Source organism: Chrysemys picta, chromosome 9, assembly GCF_011386835.1.
Source record: "Chrysemys picta bellii isolate R12L10 chromosome 9, ASM1138683v2, whole genome shotgun sequence".
NCBI classification, from domain to species: Eukaryota; Metazoa; Chordata; order Testudines; family Emydidae; genus Chrysemys; species Chrysemys picta.
The window spans coordinates 92215386-92226909 of record NC_088799.1 but is presented as its reverse complement, the minus strand read 5'-3'; the positions used below and the strand labels follow the sequence as shown (position 1 = coordinate 92226909).

The window sequence follows — 11524 nt, the reverse complement described above, 5'->3', positions numbered from 1 at the left end:
AGAGTGCCTTTTCCCTGCCTTGTGGTGTGTCTGTAATTCTGTTGTTACCGATGCTGGCTATGAAATAGGGACCTGAATTGGTTTAGTGGGAGACCTGCAGCCAGCTGCAAACATCTGCACAAACATGAGCACTGCAGGGAGTTCTCAGCGTTGCTTTACTTCAGGCTAAGTCTGGGCCCAAGCATTTTACACCATCCCCCCACTTCCCCCCAGCCCCTGCGCCAGTCTCCCAGCTTCCCAAGCGGCGGCGGGCCGGGCGCTGCCGCGTCTGCCTCGGCCCAGCAGGGGGCGCGCTGGGCAGGCGGAGCGGCCGGGCGCGGGGCTGCGAGCTGAGCCGGAGAGCCGGGCGCTCGGGCCGCCATGGCTGCAGCCGGGAAGGCGGGGTCGCCGCCCTACTCGCACCCGGTGCACGGCGAGAGCAGCCTGGGCAGAGTCAGCTTCCTGGGGGCCCGGCTGCCCGCCGAGGTGGAGGCGATGGCCAGGGGCGTGCGGGGCCTGAGCCAGGAAACCTTCCGCCGCCTGCTGACAGGTACGGCCGGGCCCGGGCTGCCCTCCCCGCCCCCTGCCTCCCCTTGGGCAGGGCTCCTGCCCCCCTCCCCCACCAACGGGCAGGGGGGTCCTGCTCCCCTAGTGGGTCCTGTGCCCCCCCCCAACGGGCAGGGGCCTCCTGACCCTCCCCCACACACACAATGGGCAGGGGCTTCCAGCTCCTCCCCGGGGGGGTCCTGAACCCCCCCCCCCCATGCAACGGGCAGGGGTTCCCAGCTCCTCCCCGGGGGGGGGGTCCTGAACCCCCCCCATGCAACGGGCAGGGGCTCCCAGCTCCTCCCGGGGGGTCCTGAACCCCCCCCCCCATGCAACGGGCAGGGGCTCCCAGCTCCTCCCCGGGGGGTCCTGCACCCCCCCTGCAACGGGCGGAGGGGTCCTGTTCCCCTTGGGGTCCTGCACCTCTCCTCCCCACTGGGTACCACCCTCCCACTCCCCATATGGATAGGAAGGTCCTGCTCATACCCTTTAATCAACTGACATCACTTCAGTTTTGGACACTGAATTTTCTTTGGCACCAGAAGCCACATGCTTGGTCTCCTGATCAAACCACTCACTGAGAGTGTTGGATCTGAATAACAGAAAGCTAAGCACTCCAAGAAGTGGACAAGTAGACTGTTATTAGATTAAGATGGTCTGTAGAGCTCTGCAAATCCGCCAGATATCTGCATCCGCAGATTATTTTTCGGATTGTGGATTGGATGCGGATACAAATTTTATATCTGCGCAGGGCTGTAATGGTCTGGCTCTAGTTGGGATTAGGAATCTTCATAGTGCTAGTGTTTTGGGGTGAGAATGGAGCAACGCCTCATGACTGAAGCTATATCGGCAGCTATGTAATAATTGTAAGCGATGGAATTACAAATTGCCAGATTCACTGGATAGTCAGGTAAAATTGGAAGTAGATCCATGTTTGTCCAGCCCACTATTAACAAGGGAGGACTGGAGACTAGGTAACACAGAAACATGTCCCTCTTCTCCCTAAATCCCATAGTGGTTTAATGTCGGTGGTAAAGATTTCATGATGAGTTCATTGTGCATTTCCCACTTCCTTCTGTAGAGGGAGCAAACAGTCTCTCAAAAATGCTATTGTAACTAGAACATGTAAACAATCTTCCATCGGCTCTCAAACTGTTAGTTACTTTTCACTTACAACCAAAGGAAACAGACTTTTCCAGAATAAGCCGAGCTAGCACAGGTCTCCCTCTACCCATCTTTTCCTCTTGCTGACATGCTGATGTATGGTGAGCGCACATGTACTACAAACTAATATTCCATTGAAGGATTGGCAGCCTTGGAAGGCATGGTGAATTTGTTTATATATCATACTATATATTATAGCTAATGTCAAATGATATGCAATGTCATACAACCCCTGAGTTGAAGTTGTAGAAATTCACAGACCAGAGTCTCAAGGTTATCCTGCCAAAGATATTACAGGCTGAATGCAAGTCTGACAGCATAAACTAATGGCATGTTAGCTCTGACTCAGTGGATGCGTGATGAAATGTTTCATGTTGAAAACAATGTTTGCACTTATACAGCACGCTCTCTTCATTGATCTCAATCAGCATTTAGTTTACCTAGCTCACAAGGATTTTTAATGTTTTTAGTGTTATCCCATTTCGACAGATGGAGAAACTAAGGTGCAGAGAAGTCATCTGTGTCACTTCCAGAGCCTGGATGAGAACCTAGGTCTCCTGTGCCCTATCCACTGGACATGCTGCCTACCAATAGTCAATCTTAAAAAACTATCAACTGGAAATGTTACTATAATGTGGTTACCAGCATTCCAATCAATCCAGTAAAGCTATGCAGTTCTTTACAACGTGTGGATTAAACAGTAGGCATTCTAGGGTAGTGTGATACAGTGGTTCTCAACCAGAGGTCTGGGGCCTCCTTGGGGGCCGCAACCAGGTTTCAGGGGGTCTGCCAAGCAGGATTTGGCACTTGCTGGGGCACAGGGCAGAAAGCCGAAGTCCCACCACATGAGTCTGAAGCCTGGGGCCTCTACACCCGCCATCCAGGGCTGAAGCCAAAGTCTGAGCAACTTAGCTTCACAAGGCCCCCGGTGGCGTGGGGCCCTGGACAATTGACCTGCTTGCTACCCCCTAACGCTGTCTCTGATTTTTATATGCAGAAAAACAGTTGTTGTGGCACAGGTGGGCCAGGGAGATTTTATGGCATGTTGGGGAAGGGGGGACTCAGAAAGAAAAAGGTTGAGAACCCCTGGTGTAATATACATTGTAAAATAGATCGAATGGATTTGAAGAGAAATACTCATAGGATTCAGTAATGAGAGAAGGAACCTTTCGCTTCTTGGATCATTTGTTGGCATGTGTCTGCTTGTGAGGTCTGCCCACACAGATGTGATTGTAGAAGCAAAATTTTTATATAAACCAAAGTCATTTCTATTTGATTATTGATACCAGTCCAATTTCTAGGTCATGTCCAAATGAGGAAAACAGGTTGTTTTAAAACATACTAGTTAATATGTTGTAACTGACGTGATTTTAAACAAGATGTTGCACTTACCGTAGCTTGGGTTAATTGTGTTTGAAAATGTGTTAGCTTGATCTCACCACCTGCCCCCTCCCATTCTTCTACCCATGCTAGGGTTGTTCAGAACCAGCTAATGTGTTTTAAAACACAACCTGCTTTTCGAGTCTGGACGTGCACTTACTGGACAAACGTTAACAGAAAAAACATCCTCACCACTGGTACTAATTGACACTCTTTTAGGCAGTTTCAGTGAAGAAGGAATCTTCCCCTTCTCCTTTAAAGACGATTCCTCAGCTTTAGTGTTGAGTCATTTTCCAACATTGTGGGAAATCTTGTACTGGCACTGCCCATATTACATCTGTTCTGTGGATAAATACTGAAGATTTCAGTCTACTGCTCTGATTATTTAGAATCTTTCACTGCATTTAAAGACATTTTAAAATGTACAAAAGGAAGTAAAATTGTCCAAAAATAGAAGCTGGTAGTGAGTGAAATCCATTTAATACCACAAGGAAGTTTGGCAATTCAGTTAAAACTTGTTTTATTTTTTAACCTTAATGTTAAGCTGTTGTCCCAGCCTGGCCATTTTTAACTTTTCATATTTTATTTCAGGAGGTAAATCTGGAGCAGAATAAATGTCCAATTTAAAGGCCTGATCCTGCAAACCCATCCATGTAGGCAGACATTTATCTTTCTCAGTGGGGCTTCATGTGTTTGTGAGGTCTGCCCACACAGATGTGATTGTAGAAGCAAAATTTTTATATAAGCCAAATTCATTTTTATAAGCCTTTGTGTATGTGGAATGTGGAAAAATAATTATATATTGACGGTCTTAGGGAGTCCAACCAAAGGTGTCTCTTTATGATGTTGAAGCCTGGCTGACCTTTGGTGCTGGTACTGCACCATTAGCACCAGTGCAAACTGCTCCAGAAATGTGCATTGATGTTGACCCAGAGAGGTCAGCTAAAAAGAGTTAGTTTCACTTTACCTCCATGCCCATTCAATATTTAACCTGTCTGCTGAGCTTGCAACCAGGGTGTCATTTCCAACTCTCTGTGGTATCTAAAGCTGATGAGAAGCAAGTTAGTTCTCCTAGTCCTGCTCCTACTAAACAAGTGTCAGAGCTACAGGCCATCCTAAAGTAGGTGAACCACCAAACCAGACTTGTGACGTGAAAGACTTTGTCACTACACGCCCACATCAAATTTAAACTGGTGACCTAATTACTCCTGAGGACATTCTGTGCCAAAAAAATTCTGCGTACAATATTTTAAAATTCTGCAAATGTTATTTGTCAAATAAATGTGGAGGCTCCAGCCTGGCATTGGGGAGCACTGCCTGCACAGAGGTGAGAGATCTCTCTGCAGCTCCCCCCGACTCCCTCCAGGATATGGACTCAGCAATGAGGCTGCACCCAACCCTGACACAGTGCAAGGACCCAGCCTGCCCCAGAAACACCCCAGGGCCCTGCCCCTCTGTGCCAGGTGCACCAGGTGTGGGCAGACAGGCTCAGCAAGACAGGATCCAAGTGTGGAGGGGCTTAGCATTGGGGGATCCAGGTGTGGGTTGAGAGAGTTCTGTGTGGGGCAATCTGGGTGTGGATGGCTCAGTGGGGGATCGGGGTGCGGGGGGGGGATATGGATGCACAGGGGCTTGTTGGGGGGTTTGCAATGGTAATTGGTCTCTGCAGGGGGGTCCAGGTGAAGGTGGTTGAGGCTCAGCGGTGGGGGGGTGGTGGATGTGGGGGGATAGAGCTCTGTAGGGGGGGTCAGTGGAGGTCCAGATGCTGGGAGAGTGGGGCTCAGTTGGTGGGGATCCAGATGTAGCTGGTTGGGGCCAGTGGAGTGGGGATCGGGGTGCAGGTGGCTCATCAGGCTGGTCCGAGTGCAGGGGGAGTGGGGCTTGGCAGAGGGGTTCTGGATATGGGGTGTGAGGCTCAGCGAGGGGGTCTGGGTATGAGGGAGTCTGGATGCATGGGGATTGGGTGGATGGAGGAACAGCTCCCCATACAGTGATCCGTCCCCCTGTAGCTGAGGAGTGATGGGTGCAGGGAGTGGGGACAGTTTGCAGCACTTCCTGCAGCCCGGGTAGAAATCTGGGGGTGGGTCTGACCTGGCCCTGGATGCCGTGCAGGGGAAGAGGAGTCCCATCCTATCCAGCCCACCCGGGACTAGCACTGAACCCAGCGCAGGGTAGGTGCCACCAGCTGGGTCTTCCCCAGTCCTGCCCTCTGTTCCACAGTGATTTACCTCTCTGCCGGCTGCCCTGGGCACCCAAAGCATACTGCTGGGGAGGGTCACATGACCGCTCTTGTGGCTTCCCTTTGCTTCCCTGTCAGAAAGTCATTTTTCTGCGGGGAACATAAATTCTGTGCATGCGCAGCGGTGCAGAATTCCCCCAGGAGTACATAATGATGAAAGCGTTTGTATCCCATTTCCAGTTCCCTGAGCGAATCACTCGCCCACTGCTGCTGACAGTTCCACTTTAAACCGTAACTCTTATTCCATCAACTCGAGCTTTGTGTGCAATATGTTGTTGCACAACAGACCTGGTAAACAATCAGTTGTGTTTACAAAGACATGGAGTGATATATTAATACCCGGGGGAAAACACCAGCCTCCTCATACACACAAATATTTCCATAATTTTGCTTGGATGTGCACGCACACATCGCACTTTCCCCATTTTAAAGGAGTATCCTGTTGGTTTCTTTGCAGTCGTTGTTAGTGCATTGGAAGGAAAAGATTGCAAAGAATCTGTGAGGGCGATTGCAGAAAGCGTTGATCTGTCAGAAGAGCAGCTCACTTCCCTCATCTCTGGCATGTATACTCTTCTCAGAGAGGCCCTGCGGCTTCCCTTATTGACTTTCAAACAAGAAGTAAGTACTAGGAGTGCATGGTGCCTTGATAAATTAAGGTTGTGTCACTTGCAAATTACAGCATAAACTTCTCCATGCGGGGGTGTGTCACTCAGCTCAAAAAGGTCATGAGAAACTGGTAGAAGGATCTCTGCTGGGAATGCATTTGTTGCTACTAATCTTGTTGTTCTGTTTTTAAAAAGACCTGAAGTATAGATTTACAAGATACTTCTGCAGACGTTTATGGAAAAACTTAGTTTATGGAAAAGATTTACTTGTATCCATTTTCTACTTCAGCAGCTTGCATTCTGGTTGTGCTTGTCTGTTTTATTTGTCTTCATTTTGTAGCCGTCTCTCTTTTTTTGATAATTTGTAATTTCTTTTGCCATCAACTTTTTTCCCACACTATCTATATATGTGTGTGTGTGTGTTTAGAAAAAACGTGTGAAATTGTGCTGCACACCTGTTTTTCCTTGCCTTGTATGTGTATCTCGGAGGAAAGATAAGTGCATGGTTAGGATATGGCACTGAGTGTCAGAAGACCTGAGTTCTGTTCCTGGTTCTGCTACACATTCTATGTGAATTTGGACAAGTCACTTAATCTCTCTGCTTCAATTCCCCCCATTGTTCTGTATGATTTTGTGATTTTGTTTCCCTTACCTTTTGCTTTATTTTAACTTATGTTTTTTGTCTAATCTTATTTTCTATTTTAAATGTGTCTGCTTTTAGCTTCCTGGCATCTTATGTGTCAAGATGTTCTTTTTCCTCTGTCATAGGGTGGTGTTGGGAGGGATCTCCCATCATGCTGTTACAGTGATGAAGTTTCTTTAGTGGTCAGAATTTATCTTTTGCAACTTCTGTTTTGTTCTAATAGTTTAAACAAGCACCCCTAAAGTGTTTTCAGAGACCACAACATGATTCCAAAGGAAGAACATGTAGATTTAATAAAAATGGAATGACAGAGGTTTTTCTTAAAACTAATGGGTGGAGTTTTCAAATGTGTCTAAGAGAACGTCTACACAACACACTCCTTCCAGCAGTGTGTAGAGTACATGCACTGCACATCCCCTATCTAGTGTATAAACAGTGGTGAGGCACTGCTTAGGCAAGTAAAGACAAGCCTGAACCCTGTGGGTAAGTACACTACACAGCTCTCTACATGCCCAAGCAGTGCCTCTCCCGTCTACATTGCTATTTTTAGGAGTCCTGCTGCCAGAGCCTTTCACTGATTCATGTAGCTACACATCACACTGTAGACACAGCTTGCCTTCCACTGCAGCAGGTAGCTACCTATGCCCTACATGCTGCTGCCAATGGTGGGCAGTATGTATAGACCTAAGTGATTTAGGAGCATACGTCCCATTGAGCGTTGACTTCTGCTCCTAAGTCACTTAGGCATGTCTGGAAATCCTATCCAGCATCCATTTTACCATCTCAGGACTATTAGCATGGAATAAAATTGGGGGAGGGGGGCGCGCTAACAAGCAAGTAACCACTATTTTAGTTCTTGTAAATGTATATCTTTTTAATGCGGAACCAGTTTTCAAGTCTACAGTATGTAAATTGCACATTCCTTGTCTTTGTAGGTTTTTAAGGAAGATCTTCAGGAGCTTAGGTATGCCCATTTATTTCATCTAAATTGCTCACTATAACTGTTTTTGTGTAGTTGCTACCCTGTAGGGGAACAGGCCGCTGTAATCAACTTTTTAAATGTTATTGCTCTTTGTGGGAGAGAGCAGCTCTATGTCTCATTGCCAGTTCCTCAAGCCAGTCTCCTCTAGGTCACCAGTTGAAAACCAGCCCAGGTCAGTATAATCCAAAAGTGGATACTGTCTAGTGACAGCCTTTGTGAAACGAGCTGGTGTTCTCAGTCCAGTTCCCTGTGAACAAGTAACTCCATCACAAAAGCACCACCATGATTGGCAGTCCACGCTTGAGACTCCAAGGATTGAACATGAAGGTAAAACCAGCCACAATCCTAGCCAGCTTTTCTCCAGATCATGGCTGAGACACAGGCCTGGTCCCCACTAACCCCCCCACTTCGGACTAAGGTACGCAAATTCAGCTACGTTAATAACGTAGCTGAATTCGAAGTACCTTAGTCCGAACTTACCGCGGGTCCAGACTCGGCAGGGAGGCTCCCCCGTCGATGCCGCGTACTCCTCTCGCCGAGCTGGAGTACCGGCGTCGACGGCAAGCACTTCCGGGATCGATCCGGGATCGATTTATCGCGTCTAAACCAGACGCGATAAATCGATCCCAGAACATCGATTGCCTGCTGCCGGACCCTCCGGTAAGTGTAGACGTACCCACAGAAAGAGTGTGGCATAAATAAAGGAAATTGTGTTATTGCTGTCTGGGCTGTACCTGATCTGTAGATAGAGGATTTGAGGCTCCAGGCTGTCAGACCAGAAGCTTTCACCAAACACTACCTTTTAAAAAAAAAAGCTCTTCAAAGTTAGGTTTGTTTTAAAATGTCAGAGTGATCAATATAGCATCACACCCATGGACCTGCTGAAAGAACTCTGTAAGGGATTGAGTTCATCCTTCAGATGCAAGATAACAAAGAGCTGAGCCTGCCACTTCATCCTTGCCTCACCCCTTCTATCCGTTGCCCACCTCCCCCCAAAAAGCTTGATTATCACTTTGCTTATTACCATGATATCAACTGAGTGTGAGATGAGTGTAATGTAACATGGTCCTGTTCAGATGTAATGTACATGTAATACTTTGATAATGAGGTCATGTGAAGCCAGGAGAAATATTCAGGCGTTGTATAAGATATGATTTGGCATTGAACTCATGCAGTAAATTTCACACATTGGGGAGATGGCACAATTTAGTCCTTAATGTAGGTTATACAAATGTGACCTGCGCACACACACCCGCCATGCAATATTTTGTTTTTGTTAGTATGTTTGCTAAGACAATGACAACATTTCAGAAGTTGAGGAACTGTCCTACTTTTTGCTTTGAAAGGACAATGATATAACACTCGTGAAATCCTACTGCATTGTTCAGCTGTGATCGCTTGTGCTAATTAGCCAGCAAAGCACAATGTTTGTTACAAAGACTTAGTCAAAATCCATTTCAGTCTATCCAGAGAGAATATCTTTGTATAGACGTTCAGGCACTATAAGCTAGTCCTCACTGCATAGTAGTGATCTTCCTGGTTTGTTGCTGAACACAGAAATGGGGAGAAATAAGAGAAAACGCAACCTATACCCTGCATTGTTTGTTTTAATGTTTTGTGCATCTGTGTAATGTCTTTTGTGCCAGGATCTCAAATTATTTTACAAACATTCTCTCTCCTAGCTCCTCGGCATTCTGGCTTCTGCCTCTTTCATTCCACCAAAGCTACTTTCCTCAAGGTTGTTGGCAATCACATCCTAGTCGCTAGCAGGGGCTGCCGACCTCTCAGTTATCCCCTCATTCCATCCAAGCCTCCTGCCTAACCCCATCCCTCTTTGTACTCTGTCCCCATTTCATCTTTGTGTCATCTTCCATGCTACCCCTACTGCTTGGGACAGTCTCCCTCTTCATCTAGGTCAATGAATTGCCCTGCCTCCTTTGCATTTTTCTAAGAAGCCTTTTCAACGTGAACCCATTTTTTTAAATAAATGTGCACCACTTGGATATTTGACTTTCCAATCCTGGAACATCTGGTGTACTGGGTCTGAACTTGGTTGCCTAGAATGAGGCAGGAGCCTTGTCTTCTCTGTGTTGGACATTAAGAAGTGCATTTATGTGCTCAAGAAATAATAAAACCCCCATGTATCAGAGAGGTAGCCGTGTTAGTCTGGATCTGTAAAAAGCAACAGAGAGTCCTAAACATGCGTCTGATGAAGTGGGTATTCACCCACCAAAGCTTATGCTCCAATACATCTGTTAGTCTTAAAGGTGCCACAGGACTCTCTAAAACCTCCATGCCACCTGTGAGTAGGTAAATATTATCCCTGTTGTACAGAGGAAATTGGGGTTGAGAAATGAAACTTTCCAAAGCACAAGTCAGTGTTAGAGTTGGAAATAGAATCCAGGACTCCTGATATCCAGTCCCCTGCTCTTGCCACTTGACCACAGTGCCATTGCCTCACACTTGTATGGGGTTTTTTTCCCCTCCTACTAATAGATTAATCATGTTACCAACACTTTTCCCCACAGGAAGGTCTTCATTAGTCAGCCTAGGTGACTCTTGTTACAGGATTGGCCTGGATTACTAGAAGAAGAAAGTACATAAGAGTGACAATACACATGCCTCATTGCTGCTGTTAATGTGGCTGGCGTAGCCATAAAAGTTAACTTGCCTGTACATTCATGCTGCTCTCAGACCTAGAAGTTTACACTGGTAGTCTTCTCTGGTGCCCTCGGGAGAGTCTAATAAGCTAGTTAACTTAAGGGGAGATGTCTTCTAACATTTTCATCTCTGAATGATTTTTTTTTCTTTAAATCATTGTTTCTGCTCACTTTGAGACTAGATTTTTAAATGAGTAAATAGTGTCTTTCTGGTCACAAGGGCATGCAGAGAGATTTTGAAAGTTTTAGGTGTATTGGCTCATTTCACAACTTCAGTGATTCTTATGGGAAATGACATTGATATTGTTGCACAGCATATCTGAGCTGGAGGCAAAGCACACACTCACTGCCCCAGGGATGTATTAATTAACCAAAGAAATATCTCCATGTGCATCAACTGGCGTGGGTCATTGGGCCAAGATTTCTCATTGGCACCACGACCACATGCATGAGGTACACATGTACCTGGCTGAGCAATAGCCATCTTCTATTGATGCTGCCAGAATTTGGCCAGAGCAGAGAGACAGCAAGTTGTCATTTCTCCTCCAGAAGTTATGGGCTTGAGTCATATCCTTGCTTTCGCCTTCCCCATAGTCTTTACCATTCCCTTCAGTGAGGCTGAAAACTTTTTTGGCTGGAATCAGACAAGCAAAGGTCCTGTAACTCTCAGGTGCTTTTATGGTCTTTAGTTCCTTACCCCTGCCTCAATAGATCTAGTGGAAAAGGAGGCAGGGAGAGCAAACCCACTTAGGATTGATTACATCACTGTTGATTGTCACTCTAGTTGTCATCCAGTATCACAACACGGAGGTTATCTCCAGGCATGCACTTTCATCAGCAGAGAGAATAGCAGTCTCTCAAATTCACCTTTCATTTAGCAAAACAGAAGCCGCTGAGCCAGTGGGAGTGAGTCTGTGACCACTGCCAGGAATATTTTTCTCTGCATACTTAGTAGTTTTTTAGCGCTGGTCAGCACCTGGTCCAGTAACACTGGATACGGGTGTCCTCACAGTCTGCTCCTCGTCCCACAGATCCCTCCTTGAAACATTCTTTTCAACAAATCCTTTGAAAAATGATCACTGCTGGATACTTACACCGTCTCTAGTTCAGCACTGTTTGTCTGATCTCTTCCTTCTGTGACTGGACTAAAATGTAAGCTGCTTGAGCCAGGGACAATGTCTGCACATTGTTGGTTTCCTGAAAACATATTTTGAATTGCAAAAATAATGCAGTAGCAAAGGTGGTATTAGTACGTCTTATGTGTTTGAGTAATCCACACCAGGACAATAAACACAGTGCATTGAGAAGTACCATTACATCCCCTTT

At 46.5% G+C, this 11524-nt stretch overlaps 1 protein-coding gene across 1 annotated transcript in view; it reads left to right on the top strand.

Moving 5' to 3' along the window:
* Positions 1 to 258: 258 nt before the first annotated feature.
* Positions 259 to 11524, top strand: part of COMMD5 (COMM domain containing 5) — a 32264-nt gene continuing 20998 nt past the window's right edge. The window contains exons 1-3 of the mRNA XM_065556686.1: positions 259 to 529; positions 5766 to 5926; positions 7492 to 7520. Of these exons, the coding sequence (XP_065412758.1) occupies positions 361 to 529; positions 5766 to 5926; positions 7492 to 7520 (359 nt within the window). The 5' untranslated portion in view covers positions 259 to 360. The remainder of the gene's footprint in view (positions 530 to 5765; positions 5927 to 7491; positions 7521 to 11524) is intronic.